This window comes from Blennius ocellaris, assembly GCF_963422515.1.
Source record: "Blennius ocellaris genome assembly, chromosome: 21".
NCBI lineage: Eukaryota > Metazoa > Chordata > Actinopteri > Blenniiformes > Blenniidae > Blennius > Blennius ocellaris.
Window position 1 is genome coordinate 10,558,981 of NC_137670.1, and position 20,805 is coordinate 10,579,785.

Sequence of the window (20,805 nt, forward strand, 5' to 3'; positions counted from 1 at the left end):
GTCTCCCTCTGAAGGCATCTTTGTACCTCTCGTTTATAGCTTCCAAACAAAGCCTGACCGTACCTGAAGAACAGCCAATTTAGCTGTGTTTATAGCACATTAGGACGACGACGGAGCACTGGGATAATGAAGACAAGGGAGCGGGTGGGGGGGGGGGGGGGGGGGGGTTCAATAGATACAAGAAAAAAAGCACTCCAGGGCTTCAGCTCAGCTTAAGTAATCACTGTGTGTTGCTTAAGTTAAGGTTTTTCTCTTGAGATAGCTTCTTTTTGGGTCGTTCTTGAAGAGAAGATAAGATGCACTATTTTTACCACCTTTCTAATAGTGTTTTACAGTATTTGCTTTTGATAAAACACTCTCAAACTTCGCACTCTTCAACTAACTTACTCTCTTTCAAACAAAATATTTATAGTGTCTTTATCTCTCAAGCGCACACTGTTTCCTGCTTTTTCACCGTTCGCTTCATTTGCACACAAAACAGCTGCTGTTTCTTTATATCTTTTTCTGAGGCGCGCTGCTTTCCTTTGTGTCGCTGCTTCTTTCTCCCACGGAACAATCGCGAACTCTCGTGCAAAAAAACCAAAAACACAGTTCATTCTTCTTGCTCGTCTCACGCGGAAGGAGACGGGATGATATCCCCGGTTTTCCTACTCTGCTCCAGTAATAGGATAGTTCTTCAGAGCTGGAGTGTACACCGTCAATATTTTCGCACCAAACTATTGGCCTTAATGAGGAGGCACTTTGCGACGGGTCCCGTGTCGGCCCACGACGGCTGCAGTCTCTGCCACAGCGATGAAGCGTCCTGAACTTTTCGACATGCTCATTTAAAACATTTGCCGCCCCTGCAGGCAGACAAGACACTCCGAGCCTCAGACGAGCTCGAACACGTCGTATTTACAGAAGTGTAATGTTCACTAGAAGCATGAAATAATTTAATGGGTCGCTCTTAATTGGAAAGACTCAACCGGGAGACGCAGCTGCACTTTCTTGATATGGGTTTTGGGGTCGAGCAAATTGCAAAATGTCCCTCTCACGGGGCTTTGTTGTTAAGTGTTGTTCAGCATCCATCATTGAACTTTTGCCCCGAGGACTTCAATAATGCCGCTCTAGTGATCTGGGTTGGTTTCGATGTACTCGCAGTCATTGTGGAAAAACTGAATGCAGCCCAAAAATGAAGGTATTTGGTGCTATTATCAAGAGATATGTAAGAAGCCTTTTCTTTTGAAGTATTCAACTTTTTATATACATGAACGGTGCATATTAAAGGTACAGTATTTAAGATTTGAATTATAATATTTATGTGCTCTGGTTGACTATAGTGATACTGTAGTTTAAAGAAACCTCAGGCCTCATTTACGTTTCAAGTGAAAATGCACAAACCTTTGTGTTGTTAGCCTGAAATGTTAACGCCTCATACATTTTTCTTCCTCGTAAGATTTGTTCTCACTAATCAAGATACATTTTCTGCTTTTCTTACACAGTGAATGAAAACATTCAACATAAACAATTGAAAGAGAAGCCAACTTGGAATTTGAACACAGGCTGCTGGATTATTTCTCCACCCTGTTTTATTGCACATTTGTGGGAAAGAAAACAAAGCAAAAGAGGAAACTCTGTATTGATTTAGTGCTGAATAGTCGTGCCGCCCGAGGGAAGATGCTCCAATACAGATGCAACACGCCTCGCGCTGGGTGTATATCACACCTCCGGGTTGTGTTTTATCAGGCCGCTCTGGAATTGGAAATGCGTCGGAGAGACGTTCCTTGGTGACCCGCATGTAACGGCGTACACCTCGCCAAATTTCCCCCAAGAGCACTCGCACTGGATTTGCACGCTGTAATGTACTGTAGGGATTATCTCCACCTTTATCTCCACCTCTCTTGCCGTCATCTCACGTCGGAATGCAGAGAATACGGTATATTTGCATCAGAGGGTTGATTGGGAGCTTACGTTGAAATGATTAAACTCTGCGCTGCTGCAGTGTAATTTACTGAACTTTAGTTCGGCAGCGATTGGAATCTGTCCCTAAAACCTGCGCCTGTAATTACATGCTAGACTGATGCTCCTGATTACCAACACCTCCTTGTCAGCGGCGAGCACGGCTGACGCTGACAGCAGTATCCCTAACAAGGTGACCTTCTGTTTGTTTTGCCAGCACAGGCAGTGTTTTCCACGTTAAATGCAAGTACGTTTTTTTCAGCAGAAGTCATTTCACTTGTATCTGAGCGATCAATAATTCAACAACGCGTGTTCATTATCGGGCTGTTGTGAACCTGCAGAAGAAATTCAGTTCCGAGCACAGGCACGTTAAGCATTGTTTGTTCAGGCAGTTGTTTATTCACAGGCTGAGAAAATTAGCCCGGCGATTCTCCGAGATCTTATTCAAGAACAAACAAAAGTCGCCTTGAGTAACTGACAAGCTTTTCAAAATGAGTTTCTATCTGCGGCGTCTTAATGTGCCATCACAGGTGTCAAATATACTTGTGTTTATAATGGTTTTCAGGTGTAAAAACAAAGGTCCTCTGTAATGGCAGTTGCAGTTGATCTCAGTGCCACTTCACAATTGTTTAGTCCTGCTTCTTGTGCCTTGAGACAATTAATAGTGCAGTTTTTTTGATATTATAAAACTAGTAATTTATCATTTGTGTTTTCTGCTCTTTAATTTGCCACAATAAGCTTTAAAGTTAAACTTTTCTTTGTTGCGGCTCAGTATGTAGACGCAATGAAAATGTCTATATTTCACAAAAGCCAAACAATCACTACCAAAAATGACTACAATCTCGACACAAAGCCAAGTTGAATGATTTCTTGTCGTGGAAAAAAGTATTGTTCTACAAAGGAATTGTACTAATAGAGCCACTCTACCACAGTTTGTATTGATGTGAGCGCACAAGGAATCTTGTACCAGTGGTGAACCAATTAGAAGTATTTATTTTCTTCCTTCGCCACCAGTCTGGATGGTCTCATGACTCTGTTCCTCCTTTTCATCGCTTAGTGTGATTGGGATTGGCCAATCTGTCTTCACATGATGACTAATGTGGCAGACAGAACCAAACAACACTCAAGTTTCTCACAACTAAACATGGCGCCAGAAGTGTGGGAATTTGTGTTTGGGAGGATATTTCTCTTGTCTGGACAAAAATTGGGATATTGTTTTGAAAATCATTTGCTTTATCCTTTGACTGGTTAGACAATTTAAGGGACTATGCATTTTTAGGACGCGCACTGAAGCGGAGTGTTTTGCGCTGTGGCCGTGAAAAATTGGCAAAATGTGGCTGCTGATGCTTGTTTTTTAAGTCTCTGTTACCAATAGCTTAGCATCAGTCCCAATCTCAACTCCATTGAATACATAGGCTTCTGTAAATTAGAAATACATTTTAAATTGACAAGTGTTTTCATTATGCGTCCACAAACTTCAAACAACATTAGAGGAAGAGGAAGCAGCATATGCCATTTACTACAGGAATCAAAAAAATGTGACTTATTTATGACTCTGCTTCTCATCCCAGAGACGCCGTTTCTTCCAAATGTGTCACCAAAGTTGGCATAAACTTTCAGTGTTTTCACGTTGTTGTTTTTTTCTTCCCTGTTTGATAAGCAATTATTATTCATTGTTGTTGAATGCTTATCTGTAACCATGGATTTCTGTTTTTCTAAGTTTACTGGAGATGGAAGTGACTGGGCGACTTTCATAATGAGTGGGGGTGGTATTTAAGTGACAGCTAAATGTGGCAGCACTGGGTGCTGGGGCTGCAATGTACGGTTATTGGTAGCTGTGGTGGGTGGGGAATAGGTTGATGTAATGGTTGATGGTTGATGTAAACAGAACTTGTGAAGCGAAAAGGGCTAAAACGCTCCATAGAAATGAAGATAATGGTGGCGTCGGCGCATCCAAAAGGGGAGACGACTTTATGAGCATCTTTACACATTGCACACAGTCATTTGTGCCGTGTGCTAATATAAAACTATTTTACACAGCCGTGTGCACTTAGAGATTGATTCTCCACCTTTGTGAAGATGAAATGTTTGACACTAAGTGAGAGAGTCGCACAAAACGGAAGCGTTAAAAATCACTCGGGGGGTGGGGGGGGGGAGGGATTAAAGAGCCCTTCAACCTGAGCTTCGGGTATCAAGGTTACTTCGCTCACATTTTGTAAAACACTGTAATCTACCTGCTGTCGCAGCAACAGACGCAAGACTCATTTATCTGCGTATCTCCCCGAAAAACCCTCACACAAGACACTCCCTCTCCGGACCGAGCGGCGTGTATTCGCTCTAATTTAACCAGGCTGGAAAGGCGTCTGGGCTGCGGGCGGTTCTGATAACGACGTGGACGGCTCCGCTGAGAGCCCGTCGTGTGTTTTCAGGGGGTCTCCCGGCAGGCGCCTCTTTTGTTGGTTGTGAATGGGGGGGCTGATAAGCAGGGCACCAAGAATCACCCATGGAGAATGAGGGTTTGGGTGGTGGGTGGGGGTGAAGAGGAAAGACAAAGACCGTTAAATAGAACTGCCAACGGCATGAAGCCGCACTCCACCTCTGATTGATTTCCTCCCCAAAGTCGATGATGTTCCTACGGTTCCGCCTTGTGAAGCGACCGCCTCTGTTCCTTTAGCACCGTGTCTTTGTGTCTCCTTCCCCAAAACAATCCAGCACTTACATTTACTCTTGTTTTTAAAGAGAATCCTCGAGATATTTGAGCCTGAATTACAGTGTGGGTTGTAAAAAAAAATACACTCAGGTGCAGCTGTCATGTTGAATATTGCAGCATTAACTCTCAGATTCCACCTTAATGAAAGAAGTGAAGTTGACTGATGGGCTCAAAGGTTGTCGGTCTTCTAATTTTCTTCTCTTCGGTTAGGAACTGATATTACAAATGTGATTTGCTGGCAGCTGTCTGTATTAATTTATTGTCTGCCTTTTTGATATGTTTTATTCGTAGAGTTTATACGAAGCAAGAAGTGAAATTGACTTTCATCAGAAAACACTCAATCGACTGTTTTGACGGTGCGGGCCCTTTGTCAGGCATTGATGTGAAGGAAATGCAGCCTGGTTCACTGTTGTGTTCTTTTATCCTGGAAAATCCTCTTTTAATACATTTACAAAGTTTTTCATGAAATAGAGTTAAAGTTGAGAATGTTGATGTTCTCAACTGAGCTGATTCAAAAAAGACCTTGTATCAAGGGTTTTTGTTGTAGTGTCAGTTAAATGTATTACAGACCAAGCACTGGTCTGTCACTGGTCCTCTTTGGTCAATCTGATGTTTTCCAACAAACATGCTGACATATTTCGGGGACTGTCACTCTGAAATGCAAATGCATGAAAAAATCTGTCCGAAACTGGTGGAATTCATATGCAAGTTTCCACCTGCAGTCTGCAATTATTGATTTGATTATCATGCACAATTTAAACATGTAATCACCACATCTGTTAGAGTAATTTCTGCTCTCAAACCGTTTCAGTAACAACTAAAAGATTCACTCAGGACTTGTTTTCATGATTTCTTTTTGAACATCAAAAGGAAAAGATAGTGCTGTGAAAAGGATTTTCCAAGACCAATAGATTTGTACTGCCTCTCCCTTCCCCACTGCGACACACCATATCCTGTAAAGTCTCTTTTGATTCTTACAGATGGGGTCCATCACAAACTTGTGAAAAGTAGTACAATCCAGACGTATACGAAGCATGTGTGCAGGAATATAAGAATAGCTCTGGCCATTTGTTGGACTTGCTTTGAATCTAAGCCGCCCATCTGTTGGTATGACAAATATGTTAATATCCAAGCTCCGGTTTTGTCTTCTGCTTGGATTCAAATTCAAAAGTTAATTATGAGTTTTTGCCTGTTTGTCTCTGCACTTCCACAAACTGCATCCCTGTGACTTTTTTTCCTCAGTCTGGCCACCTGGATTAAGTTTCAAGTATTTTTTTTTTTCCCCCCCCGTCACCTCGCAGGTGACCGGATGATTCACTCTGTCCTTCCACCGAGTGTTGTCAGGAAACAGAGTAAACAACTCAGGCTTGGCACAGCCCTGTGAGTGGTTCGGAGAATATATGTCCTCTGTTAACACACTGCCGCATCTTTACTGAGACATAACACAGCAGATAAATGTTCTTTTTATCTGAATGGCTATTTCTATTCTGTCTGTTATGGATTACAGTGAGGATATATGCCATTGTGCAAAATCTGAATGCACACAGCGTCTTGTTGATGTGACCTCTGTCTTTCAGTCCTCGTGGTTTTAAGAGCTGTGTTTGTGCGCTCCTGTGCAGGGAGAATGAGGTCCTGAAGGTCCAGTTGAAGAAGTATGTGGGGGCGGTACAGATGCTGAAGCGAGAGGGAAGCCAGAGCAACGACGGTAAGACACACTTTCTCCTTCTCCCTCTGTTCATTATGACCTGAAATTAGATTCCGTGTCTGCGTCCCAGTCCGTCTATTTCGCTCTCCAACAGAGGCGCTCATGGATGCAAACGTAGAAAAATAAGGTCATCAGTTTTACCCCCTCGTCGCTTATCACCTCTCATCTGTTTCTCATGGACTGTAATGACTAACCTCCACTATCACAATACACCAGTGTTTGCTTTTTGCTTTTTTTTTTTTGAGTAGTTTTGACAACTAGGACTTTGTTTTCTCATTGCCGGGGGTTGTAAGCGGTGCTCCGTGTGAAGACCAGCAAGATAAGCTCCTGCTGTATCAAAGGCAAATAAAACGAACATGGCAGATTACAGGGGGCCACATAATGGTTAATTGCATTCTGGGGGATAGAGAGGACAGTAGTTATCTTTGATACCTGAAGGGTTTCTCTGGTTTCCTGAATGTTTTTGTGAGACTGAGAGGTAAGAAGACTTTGTTGTGTGAAGTTAATGTGTTTATGATGACGTCTTAAAGAGTTCGGAGGCAAATGCGTGCTCCTGTAAATGTTTTTTTAATATCACGGCCTCTTCCTGACAGTGAACTCAACATGATTTATGCACTTGGATGTTCAAGTTTGGATGCGATTTGATGAAAATGGCTATTATTATCCATTAATGCAGCAGACAGATCTCTACAGCTAATCATGGAGATCAGAGTTATATCACTGTGTTATGTTAACATGTATGAATCAGCCAGAGCGTCATGACCACGTGTCTTATATCCTGTAGATCCTTCCCCCCCTAGTAAACCAGCCCAGACCTGTTGAGGCATGAACTTCAAAGATATCCGACTGTGCAGTGGTATCAGACCTTTTACTCTTATAAAATGTGAGGTGAGGCTTTCATAGGGTGGTCCGAACTCTGCTGCACATCCCACAGAGTTTTGAGTTCAGTGGATTTTTGGGTGGCATGCCAATACCTTCAACTCTTTGCTGAATTTTGCAGCGAGAAACACGAACATGTAATGATCATTTTTGTTTCATGTAATGCCTTTTGTATGAAATTGTGCAAATTAACAACCAACTGTAGTGACTTTCTATTAAATAAGCATTCTGCACATTACAAAAGGCGGTGCAAATGTTTCTGTTTTAATGATTTAAAACACTGTCTGGAATTATGTTGCAAAATCCGATATCACAGCTCTCATACCAGTCTGCAAAAAAAACCCCCAAAACAAGTTACATCTTCTCTCTACATGACACAACATAATCTCTGTCTTGGCTGTTTGTTTAAGCTGGAGCAATTGAGCAATTTTGTGTGCCTCTGGTGTAAAAATAGTGCTTCAGAGTGGACCACGGCACAATATTTCAGTTGAATAATTCACTCAAAAACACATTGTTTGTTGAAGAAGAAACAACTTTTGTATTCTGTAACACCTGGTAGCACAGTCTGACAAGATTTCAAATGTTTTCTGATTTTGAAAATATTCTCTAAATCCACTTCTGTTGAATGGGAGATTGATCTCGCAACAAACAAAATCTCTCAGAATAGGATATACCTGACCAGGCCGCCTTCTTTAATGACTCTAATCCAAGTCTTGTGTGGTCCTGATATGCTTTTTGTTGGAGCGTTTAAAGATGGACAGGAATCATCCACGACTCCGTTTCTAAACCAACTGTGAAACTCTTCCTCGGCTTCGACAACATGTGTTCAGCTTTGCTCGATGACCCTGCTGCTTCCTCATTGGTCTCTCTTTTTAGGTGTTGGCCACCATCACTCAGTTTCACTTCTTGAAAAGATCCTCCCCTTTTTGATTGATGCCTTCCATCACCACAGCAGTGACAGTAAAGTAACCGTCTCATTTCATAAGTAAGGCATGGAGTTTGAGAGGGACATAAAACACCACGTTTAATCCCTTAACAAATGTTTTGGTGTAACATTGTTTAGTTTGACCTCATGGCCACTCGTCATGGACACTTTGTTATTATTGTGAGGAGATCCTGAAGGCATCAGATGGGAAAAGTCTAAGACTAATACTATCTCTCTCACAAATTAAATTTTCTATAAGTAGCATTTATAGTTTATTAAGACTTGTATTAAGAAGTTCCATACATGTCAATTTACCAGTACTTTCATCAAGCAATATAACCCAAACATTTTTAGCTACATGGCAAAATTTGGACTTTAAATGATAAGATCTGCAGCAGTAAAGAGAAACAACGTTGAAGAGTTCCAAGTGGATGAAAAAATAGTTGAGAATTGCGTATATTTCAAAATATGGGATTTGTACTCTGGTGGAAAACCACTGGAGATACTAGAATGCAGTTTTGTTGAGTGTTTTTTCTCCTTTATGGTGAAAAATAAAATGAATTTCAGGTTGTGATTATTTTCAGCTCTCGTTCCTCAAAAGAAGAAAAGAAACCCACAGCACTGATCATGTCCCTGCTGCGATGAGCGTCTCCTGCAGATTAATCTGATGACTCACCTTTGTTTGGCAAACGTAAATGATCCTCTCATCATGTTCTCAGATTGCAGCTATTAACTCAGTTAATACTGTGTTGTGGTTAATGAGAGGGATGATGGCCAAAACTACCAAAACAAGACCCCAGCTGCACTGCAGATTTCCACACAACAAAAATTTCCAGACACAAAAGCATCACGCGGTGACTAAAAACTCTTTCGCTTGCCGCCATGCATTAAGCATAATTATTTGGAAGGTTTCGGTTGACTAATGTAGTCGTGAGCGCCGACAAGCCCCCGCTTCATCAGGCAGGAGCAGCCCGGCAACAGTGTCATGTTTAAAACATCGCTGTGGCTCCACATTTCATCTATCTGCTTCCTGGCAATTACCGTGTTCAGCCTGTCAAACACGGCTGCCCGGGCCGCTGACACCGGGGAGCACGGTGGGGAGGAACAATGAGGACAGGCGATGATTGGAAGGCGAGGAGAAAATAAAAGGGGCGATTCCTGCACAGATGAAAACGTGTATTACAGTGGAAGCGCCGGCACCACCCAGCTGAACTCCGCAGTGTGTCTGACCAACCTGTGGCTTTTCGCTCAAATCCTCGCAGCTTCCCCCCTGTTTGTTTTTTTTTTTGTCCCCCCCCCCCTCTGTTCATTATCTCACTTTGCTGATGTTGACTTTTCATTCCTCTGTCATTTGAACACTTGAACCCTTTCTGTCATCATGTCTGTCCTCCCTCTTTTCTCCGTCTTGTCATCCCCCCCCCCCCCCACACACACAAGTGAGTCCCGACAGGCATAGTAATTCTCTCGCCACAGCGGCGTCTAACTGATTTCATCCTCCTTCGCCTCTGTCTTCTCCCACTAATGATGTGCCTCATTCCATCACGCTTTGATGTCGACTCCCAGAGTGTGCTTGGTGGATGCTGCGTCTGTGTTGGGAGAAGGAGGAATCATGTGCGAGCAGTTTAGGGTGCGAGGGAAACTCGCATGGTGGTGGAAGTTGAATTGATACACAAGCGCCTTTTTTCCTTTTTCTTTTTTTCTCAGCGCTGTCAGCTCTCTTCCCCGACATCCCGTCTAATGATAGTGCTCGCTGCAGACGTGATCTTCCTGAATGCTCCTCAGGCACTGTCAGACCCTCTGACATCCTGCATAAAGACGGTTTTCCTTCACCTCGTGTTTCCCAGATTTCTAATTATTGTTCCAGTGTTTGATGCCGTCTATCCCCGTTTGTGTGTGGAGCAGGGGAGGAGCGTCCCCGCTCGCCGCTCACCCTCGCAGATGAGAGAGTGACGAGCTCATCTCGCTGGGTGTTCCTCATACGGTCGTTGACGCGGTTCATGTTACATACATGAGTCCGATTTTCAAAAATCTGCATGCGTCGCCAATGCGGAAGACCGAGTGCACTTTACATGTCAAATTAGTGCCGCCCCTTTTTTGTGTAACGCGAGTCCCGTGTGCATGAATGCTTTAAAAAAAAAAAAAAGGTGTACCAACACGTGTGTGTATGCGTGAGCGTTTCTAAAGTGAGCAGAAACCATTAGCCGAACACCAAAGGATGTGTCGTGTAATAGCGATAGTGGAAGAAGAGGAAGCTCCTGAGAGGCGCCAAGCGGCAGGTGGTCCTCCCACACACCCAGGTTCACCTACTTCTAGCCCATCGCTCCTCAAACACAATCTTCATAACTCTTTATCCCAAAAAAACATTCAAACAATGCTTGATGATAGATTGAGGGACCAGTAAACCCGAGTCACAGCGATAGTCGCCATTCACATTGAAATCAGTCATGTTGTACATTTGAGTTGCATTAATGTCCATGAAGAAAAGCGACCCACAAACCCAAATGTGAGGTTTTCTTCAAATAAAAGCCAAGCGTTTGTAGGGTTCAATGAGGGCTGTGGCAACTCTTCTATCCATCTCAAGCTGCTCCAGAAAAAGGCCTCTGCTGTGTCTTCACGGTGTTGTCAGTGGGTGTGAGAAACTGTGGAGGTCAAGAAGAGCTCATGTTGCGATCAAGTGCTGTTGTCTGAAGTCAGTTGGTGCGACGACGGGAGGTCAGGAGAGGAAACAAGGGCACATGCAGGGATAAAAAAAACATTTTTTTTTTTTTTTTTTTTTCCTCAAGAGAGCGTGTACTGTCTCACTTTAAGTGGATGCTCTTTGTCTCTCAAGCAATAATGTTTCAAACCATTTCATTCTCTCCCAAGAGGAAGTTTAACGACTGGCCGGTCGACCAACTGGTGTGTGAGTGACTCGAGGAGGGAATGTATCCCCGGGGGAGGGCGGTCACTGGAAGCGGGTGGAAGGGTTTGAGGTTTTCCCGGGAAGATGGCTGATTGCTCAGGTGAAATTGGACTCTGGTGGTGTATATGAAAAAAGATTGGCCTGCCACCGGTGGATAGGGATCAGGAGTTATTAACTAGTTAAGTGCTGGCTGGCCACGCTGAAGACACTCAAAGAGATTGATAAAGGGTCAGAGGGCAGCCAAGCCAGCGAGATGGAATTCCCTTTTTCTTCTATTTTCTCATTAAGAGCTCCATTATATTTTTATTTCGTCCCATTTTTTTTTATCCGCACAGCTCATTTTTCCAATTGCAGAAATTCTCAGCAAATACTCAGCAATAATGATGAGTGACTTCAGAATTAGTATGAAAATTAAAACAATGTTTTCAATATCAATTTTTTTTATTGGTCCATTTCAATCCCACTCTGTCTTTATTAATCTGTGATATCCATGAACTGAAAACAGTATTTTTCTAGGTTCATTATAAATCTGTCATTTCATCTCATTATCACTGATGTAAAAAATAGAATTTCCTCAGTTATATGTTCAAATTTGTCTGAATGCACTACGAAAGAGAAACGCATATTACTCATTAGCAATACACAACAATTACTCGACAAACAGCAATTATAAAATGCATCTATAATGAGATGACATTTATTTACAACTGATATGCTGACCAATTGTATAGTATGATGTTGCCTATTTTGTGTCAATGTGAATATGCAGTAATAATATATCCATGCCACTCGGCGGCATCTTAGCTGTTGTGTCGCATCACTAATCTATCTCAAACATGTTGACTTTAGACTGAAAGGCTTTTATTATCACATCAATGTGCTACACTCTTACGTGCTAAAAGTTGTGATACACAGATTTAGAAAAGTTAGAAATACATGTTTTGACCGTTTGAGCCATAAAAATGCTGTTTTCGTCACACAATTTTTAGCTCCGTTTACACAACATTGTTTTCAGGTGAAAAAGTTTTTGATGGGTTTTGGGTGTCTGCTTACGTAACAAACTTTTAAAAAATTGCTCCCAAGGTGGAACTCTTCAGGAAGCTCTTCATTTTCCTAATCAAGGCAAGGATTCAATAACAAATTAAGCAAATGCATTTTTTTTATTGGGCTTCCACACAATACCGAAGTTCCATGTATGCCACATGGATTGGACAATGAGTTAAAAACTGCGGGTCCAAATTATGCAAAATCTGATTTTGCCCATTGTACGTGCCCATTGGTTTAAGTCAATTAAGTTTAACCACACATAAAAAAGGATAATAAATTTGAAAATGCATCTTTTATTCAATTCACCGCGAATATGAAACCATTCATTTTCACACATTAGTATTTGTTCCCCTTTGACAGGTTCCAAAGAGATTTTCTCGCAATTTAAAGTAAGTATCCTTTATTAGTATTCCTTTAAAGAGATCTCATATTGAGAGTCATTACCCAACACCTTAGCAACATCACTTTTTAATACGTCCCCTAAGCATTGAGCTCATATTTGAACTGACTATGCCAGTATACAGTAATTGTTTAATTACAAGTAGTTTTTGTTGTTTTCTTGCCACAGTCTGAAGTGAACACACACTTGGGCCTGCTCTGTCTTTTGCCCATCTCTGTGTACGTGCTTAATTTGTTCATAAATAAACCTGCCGTGGACAGCAGCTTATTCATCTCCAATAAAGAAATGGATTACATGGCCGTTTAAAAGCCAATAAGCTCCCCTTGTGGTGCATCGGTCTCTCCTGCCGACTCTGACAGCCAGTGGCCTAATGAGTGAATGAGAAGCATTTGTCACTGCCGCCTGCCCTAATAGGAGTGTGTAACTTATTCATTACACACATAGATCCACATTTATTGTCCCCCTGCGCGTTGCACTTTGCCCTTATATGGCCTCGGGGAGGCCGGGGATCCTGCAATGAGCCCTCAGCTGACTGTGCGCTGTATCCTTGTGCATGCATCAAAGTGTGACTTGTTTGTATCGTAATGAAAAGTTGGGATTCGTGCGTACGATGCTGTTGTGTGTGTGTGTATTGTGGAGGTGGATTTTGATTAGCCGCTAACTGGTGCGTAGCTGAGTTTGTTTGGGGGGGGTTAATGTGGGAAAAGCAGGTCACAGTGACATGAGGGGAGTCGTTATTGAGCAAATGTGTGTAGGCATGTGTTTTTGCAGGGCAGATGTGCATATGCACGCACATTTGAACAGTAAGCCATATTTGTGCTAATTGTTCTTCTCGAGCCTCATGTCTCAGGCCTTAAATTAAACTGTGCACCCGCGGCTGTAGGTGGGTATGAAACTGTTGTAACTGGCGTGTAAGTAGTTTATGTTATAAAGTTATTTACGTCCCAGTTGGCCCACTGTAAAAGAGCAAATGTTGAGTCACCCTCCATGTGAATAGAGCTGAACTGAGCCCACACGGTCGGCTGGAGCACCAAATAATAACAAGAGGCACCAAGCGGTCATCTGCAGTTCTTGTTCTGCCTTTCAGGTCTCGATCCAACAGATTGAGCATGTTTACCAGCTCAAAGGTGTGAGGGATCTTCATTTATTCAGCGGATGGGGGGGTCTGTTTGTGTGTGCGCTCGGCAATTAATTCAACAGACACTCTTTATTTACCTGGCACGGGACAGGTGATAGCGCATATTGCTTGTCACAGGTGGGGCCAGGTGGTCAACGGCGCGCAACGTACGCGTGGATTTATTGCGTTCCGCCGCGTCATCTCTCACAGGCGTTCCCATGTGGGCACAGCAGGGGTGCGTGACAGATTTCATCACCTGGACGGATCAGTGTTAATGAACATTTTAATCATCTCTCCGAACGCCAGAGCCTGCTGGGTGTCGTCAGCCGCATTTCCTGGAGACAAATGTGGAAAAATGTGCGGCTGAGGAAGGAAAGCGCTCTCGATTCCCATCTGATGCACTCTGTGGCAATCTAAGCTTTGCATGTGGTTGAGCTTTTCCCCATTTCTCTTGCAATATAGGAGAACGTTTGTGTGTTTGGCTGCCTCCGTAACATGATAGCTCACCTTTTAAAGCATTGACATAATTATAGATAGTTTTTTCTTATCTCATTGCTTTTTGTAAAACAAAATACATATTTTTTTTAACCAGCTTGTGTGACTTGTTTGTTTCAGACATAGATCTGCTTCCAACGTTCTTTTATGTGCATGACTTTGTCCTTGTGCTTATGTACATAAGCCTGATTTGTGTTGCTTAGATGTGTGAAGGCCATGTTTGCATGCTTATGAACAATACGTATGCTATAATATTGCCTCTGACTCACCCTGATAGTATTACCATATCATACATTTGAAATTCTATTTCTTCAACCTGCTCAGTCATTGGAGGATTTGACATGAGTTACATTATGATTTAAATAATTTTTTCCGTTCCCTCCTCTGACAGTCAGATTATTGGATGGAGTCAGTGTCTTAGTGTAGTGTATTAGCGTTTATTCTTGTACTGTTTTCAGCCTTCTCACGGACTTAATATGGCGATGCTTCTTTCAAATGTCAAATTTTGGTAACTGCTGGTCAGACTTCCCTCTGTTCAAACATTTGCATTTGGTTGTTTGCTTCAGTTCATTTTCTTATTTGTGTGTCAGTTTTCTGACAAGCAGAATTTGTGAAATTTTCGACCAGCGAGCGACGAGCCGAATGGTGTTGCCAGAGCTGCGATTTCACCCACTAGTGTCGTTTCCTCTGGGAATTGTCGGGGGAATCTGTCACTGTCTCAGCTTTCAAGCCTGGGTTGGTTTTTCTAAATACATTTGCTGTGAAGGAAAATCCTTTTACATATTCCCTAAAATAGCCCTAATCTGTAAATCTAAGTGGGAGCTCAGATCCTTTTACTTGTTTCAACTATCAAATCATCTTGAGAGAGGATCAAGGACGAGCTTTACAGAGGTACTGAAGGATTTTCAAGCTTTGGGGCGATTGAGGCATTGTGTGTGAAATTTCAGGGAACCTCGATTTTTAAGGACAGTTTTAATATTTGTGCTGGTTCAATCCCCTGGAAGCTTTGTAATGGTGAGAGGCGTCTGTCTCCGAGACTGGATTATGCTAAGAGACGTTGGCAATGAATGTGAAGAGTGAAGCGACGGAGAGGGAGTCGACATTCGCCCCTCCTCCTGCCTCGGGGGTTTTTCCACACGCGCATCATACACGGTACACTCCTCCAGGCCATCAGTGTACCAGGTAATATCTGCTCCAAGGATCTCACTGGTCTTTGCAAGGATGCACCAGATCTACTCAATCACAGCCTCTCTTTTTTAGCATCTCTTTGGCAGTTCCTCCCATTCGTCTTCCTGCCTCCACCCTCTGTCTGATGAGGAATTACAATCCCCTCCCCTCCAGCCAGCGCAGGAACTGGTGCCGCACTGGCAAAAGCAGGGCCATCCAGCCATTTGCTGCATGAGTGCACGAGGTGATGATAACTCAGCTCGGGGGCTTACAGCACTTAAACACACTGGCTGGCGCCTGCGAGTGTTAAAGCGTCCGGGTAGTGGCGAGCAGATGCTGGGCTCGGAGGGGCGACATGATGCCCCACTTGTTGTGCCGGCTGTTGCTTTTACCCGGACACGCGTTTTTCCTTTCTGCTGCGAGGCGCCATGGAGCGGGGAAGTTGTGTGTGTGTGTGTGTGAGAGTGAAGTTTGAGAAGGAGAGTTTAAGGTGAGGCGTGCGTGTGTTTTTGAATGACAGATGGAGAATTTTGGGTGAGGCGTCGACAGACTTTCTTTAGAGGTTTTTAATTACACCCGCAGCTGCTGGCTGGATACATGCGGTGCTCCAACCGACTTCCTCACCTCCTCCCATACTTGTAGTGTTGCGCTCTGGGCAGGTGGCGGAGGCCGACAAGCATACTTTATTAACAGTGATGTCATTGGCTGGGTTCAAATGAGGGGGTATTAATCAGAGCTGGTTAGTGCCCTGTGACAGCCAACCTACGTGGCGTCCCACACACCGAGCTGATAATGAAATTGTTGGAGCATCTGTCCCCGGTGTCCTTTCTCCTGTTAGTCTTTGTCTTCTTATTATAGTAGACACTTTTTTGTTTATTGTAAGGTTGTAATTATTTACCACCTTGCTTCAGTTCTTCTTTTGAACAAATTTGCTGATTGATGTGAATCACAATTTAATTAGTTGCACTACAGGGCTTCATTGTGTCTTTGTAGGATTTCATCAAACTACATTAGCGCTGCTGTGATTCAGAGGTGACTGTGTCTCATGATAAGCAGATGATATTAATAAAAAAAAGACACTTGTGATCACAGAAAAGTAACTTTCAATATACAGTACAAATAAACAGTTTGTGGAGTTTTTCAAATACTGAATGTTTTGCATTATTTGTTATAAAACGTGATCTGCCTTACATCATCGTAGTTTTTGACAAACGACTACACACTAAACACACCATCTTAATATTTTGTGTATTTATTGAATAGAGTCATTAAATGTTCACAGGACTTCTAAAAAAAAAAAAAGCTCTTGAAGAAATGTATTGTTGTATAATCAAAATGTGCCAGCACACTAAATGAAATTAAACTCAAAAAAAAAAAACAAGACTTAATCTCATCACATAAAATTCAGGGACAGAATTAGAAATCAATTATTGTTTGCAGAAGGATTCGCTGCAATATGCCGAAGCCTGTGGCACCTGTCTGCTGCCGGTTTCTGTCACTGTGAGGTATTTGAGTTGTTTTAAGTGCTTTCTGCAGCATCAGATTTCTTGGCAGTTGGATTTAGGTCAGGACTCGGTGCTGGCCTCTTGATAAAAGTCCATTTTTTTCTCTTTGTGCTCCTGGACTTGTGTTTTGGCTCGTTGTTCTCCATAATGTAGGAGCTGCACTTTACACTGGAGAACATATTTCTATTTCTCTCAATTCATCTTGATAATCCTAGAATGTAATTTCTTGGGTAAATTCCAAGTCAACAGTACCATAGGCAGCAAATCAGCCGGACAGCATGATGTAACCGCCACCATGCTTTCCAGTACATTGGCTTTAGCATCTTTATTTGCTGAATAAATCAGACTGGAATTGAGGATGTATAAATGTGTAACTACCGTAAAACAATTGTTATAGTTGTTTCCATTGTACATTTCTATCTGTATTATTAATTTTGTGATATATTTTCAGTTTTTGCATTTATTTTTTCCAATCACGATGATGATGCAATGATCAATATTCTGATTATGCAAAACTTGCGACTTCTGTTTCTTCATACTTTGTTTGTCTGAAGAAGTGAAATATTGTGTTTTAAAATCATCCATATCCAGAATCAGAAAAGTAGAGCTGTACTGGTGAGTGCAGATTGAACCGTGAACGAACCGAAGCAGCTGCTCCCCACTTTTCAGAAATGGGGTTTGAATAAATTGGCGTGAGTGTAGTCGGCAGTTTTGATGTTTATCACTTTAGACAACCAATATTGGAGTTTTTGCTGTTAAATGTGATTAAATGCTTCTTTCTGTTGCATTTCCATAATTGATGATGCCAGGTGGAAAATGTGAAACCCAGCTCAGACGCACATTTTTTTTGTTTTCGCAGAGTTCGGTGCAGCTCCGATTAAGAACCACAAAGCGAGTGTACAGTGTGATCAATGCTTCGCTGTCTGGTTGACAGATTGTGACACATCTTGCGTGGTGGTCAGTTTCATTACGAGCTGTCAAAACAATTGCCTCACTTGCTAAATGTATGGCTTTTGTCGCGCAGAGCCATACATCTGCTTCTTTCCCTCAAGGCCACAAGTGGAGAATAATTTATTAAAGTGGGCAGACTGTATTTCATGGTCTAAATTTCTAAGTTATGAGGATAAAATGTTCAAGCACAATATTAAAAGTCTCTACAAGGAAAATAAATTCAGTCTACAGAGGTTTAAGAAGCTTGTGTTGAAAAAATCAATAGTTGAGACTTTTTGTTTGAAACAACACACTTCTTGTTGGTGTTGTTCTTGTAAAATTGGGTGTATTTCCAATGTAAATGGTCTCTTACTGCTTGTGGTGTTGGATTTTAAAGTTGGGTGACATCAGGACTCTGGAAAGTCGTAGATATCCAGAGCTGCAGAAGTTGAGACTCAACTCCCAAATGTGGAGTAGTGACTTGATTTAAACTCCTGTACTTTTCAACCTGAATCTAATTCCTGATGACCTTATTTGACTTGAGACCTGAAGGCAAAAAAACCCCCCCCAAAACTTCTGTGACTTGACTGAGTGACCCAGAAATAATGGGCTTTTTCAGGCCAACTGAAGAACCTCGGCCCATCCACTGGGAGCAGTTTAGGGGTTCAATGTTTTCAGATTCCTTCTGATTGAGAGACAACCTAGCAACTAAGGTGCCCCATGTTTGTATTCGTGGTTTTAATTTGCAGCAATGTTTTCCTTGACTGCATTACTTTAGTGGACTTCTTCTTATATTCTGCCCCTGTTCGTCTGTTCATGAGTTAAGCAACATGACCAAGAGCTACTTTCTGCCGCAGGGGCTCATAATGCCCTGAGGCACCCCGCCCTCTCATACTACTTGAGCAGCATTGCACATTATCCTCATGTTGGACCCATGGTTGGTGGGAACATATAGCTTGTCACCTGGCTCTTAGTAAATCAGATCGTATATGTCTCGGTTGGTTTCAGAGCAGACCAGGCTCTCCACGTGAGCTGGACTACTTTTCATCCGTCTTTGCGAGCCCGTTTGGACTGAGCTGGAGAGAAGTTTGATGAATGGATGAGAATCTGAATGTGTAGGATCAACGGTGGTTCACGCTGTAGTTTGCTCTTAGATTTCAACACTCCTCGCAAATTCAAAGGGAGACAGCAGTAGAGTGACGCAAAACTTGAAAAGAATCACTTGGTGCCGTGGCTTGCAAGATGAAAATAATGGCATATTTGAAAGCTAATATTCTCATAATCCGTCTCGTCTTCTCCAGAGTAATTTCCAGTGACTACAGAAGGATGAGCTTCTCTTATTATGTGCACTGCCTACAAAGATGCCGCGACAAATTGCTGCAAACACACAAAGTGAGAGCTGTGAAAAGTGGTGGAAAATAACAGCGGCAGAGAAAGGAGCTGCTCAACAGACAGAATTCCTGTTATGATAATAGCAATAATAATTTACTTTGCAGGGCCTTTCAAGGAATCCAAGGATGCTGCACATCACAAAAGCTCCATTCTTCGCGTGGAGTTTCAAATTGAGTCTCCCAAACATGTGGGAGTAATCTGTTTTGAGTGATACGTCTCAGCTTGATTATGAGTTTTCTTTTTTCTTTTTTGGAGCACTGCTGGGATTTGGATATGAATATTTAGAGTCTTATAGACAGGCAACTATCCACGCTTGTTTGGAGCCTTTTTATTTGAAACCCCACGGAGCCTTTGAGAAGCCGCGGCAGCCCTCCGCCGAATAAGTGCCACCAGCAAACCAGCAAATCTCTATCTCTTTATCGCCGCCTCATAGCACATTTCTCCCACTCCCCTCGCACTGAATCACCCCCTCGTGTTGCTGTTCCTCTTAACCCTCCCCTTCCCCTGTGGTGTGACTGTGTGTGTGTGTGTCTGTAGTGTGTTTATATGTGTGTGATTTTGTCATGTTTTGAGGGTTTAGCTCGTCAATGTTCCATGTGATAACGACCCGGCTCTATAAACAACTTAATCCTGCTTCTCATGAAGCGAGGTGCCCTGCTCTCTGCTCTTTGAAAGACCCGCAGGCTTAAGAGGAAAGGTGCAGGTGAGCGAGGGAAGGACTCTGAAATATTTTCAGTTGTGAGAGGTTCACGGAGCGAAGCAAACAGGCAGGGGATTACAAAGAAATAGTGTTTTAAGTAAGTGATAAGATTTTTGGCCATGCTTTCTGCTGTAATATGTGGTGAATCATGTCCAGGTGATCCGGATTACTATACAGATACCAAAATGTGTCTCCATTAAAGGTCATTTCTTGAATTTGCCGAAGTTATTCTGATCATAATATGACCTAATCTCATGTATTTTTAAGTTCCAGCTACATGTTGCCCAATGTTTTATGCCTTTGATGTAAGTAGTGGTACGTTTCTTGGCTCCTTTACCTGCAAGGTGGTTCAATGGAATCTAAAATGGCATGAACTTGTTTTTTGAAATTGAACGAACAACTCTGCTGTGTGTTTATTTTTTAGATGTCGAATCCAATATGGTCATTTGGAACTAATCTCTGAGGCTTCCATTTCTTGAAACGTGGGTATTACAGATATTACAATTGGCTGTCTTAACTGTTTTTTCAATTTCTTTCTTCTTGTGAAACATTTTCACACCGCTGACTTATTAGCCATTGTGTAGCTGAAGCTGGATCGGCGGGTTGTTACTTCGGCAGGAAATCGTTCCAACTGATCGGCTCAATTTGCTGACTGGAGATCATTAAAAAAAAAAGAAGGTTGAATTTGATCTGCAATTCCCTACATAATATAAGAGGCTGAACCAGTTGATGAACAATGCTGAAAAACTTTTTTTCCTAACAGCCACCTCATCTCCACTGCACAAGACCCTTGTCTTAGCCAAAAACTTGTGCAGGGTATAAGGAAGGGTCTCGAAAGGCTTTAGCTGCAGTTCTTCTAATTTTTTTTCCTCCTCTGGGATGGGACACGGGCTTTACCTGTCAACTCAACCAGCTGGAGCACATCCGAATCAGAATACTGATGATGAAGTGAATTGGCTCGTCTTGCTGAGAAGCCGATTTTGCAGCAACACA

At 42.4% G+C, this 20,805-nt stretch overlaps 1 protein-coding gene across 1 annotated transcript in view; it reads left to right on the top strand.

The window, feature by feature from the left end:
• The window catches only part of snx29 (sorting nexin 29), a 139,048-nt gene that overhangs the window by 23,523 nt on the left and 94,720 nt on the right, over positions 1-20,805 (top strand). Inside the window, exon 14 of the mRNA XM_080516901.1 lies at positions 6,268-6,353. Within this exon, the coding sequence (XP_080373027.1) occupies positions 6,268-6,353 (86 nt within the window). The remainder of the gene's footprint in view (positions 1-6,267; positions 6,354-20,805) is intronic.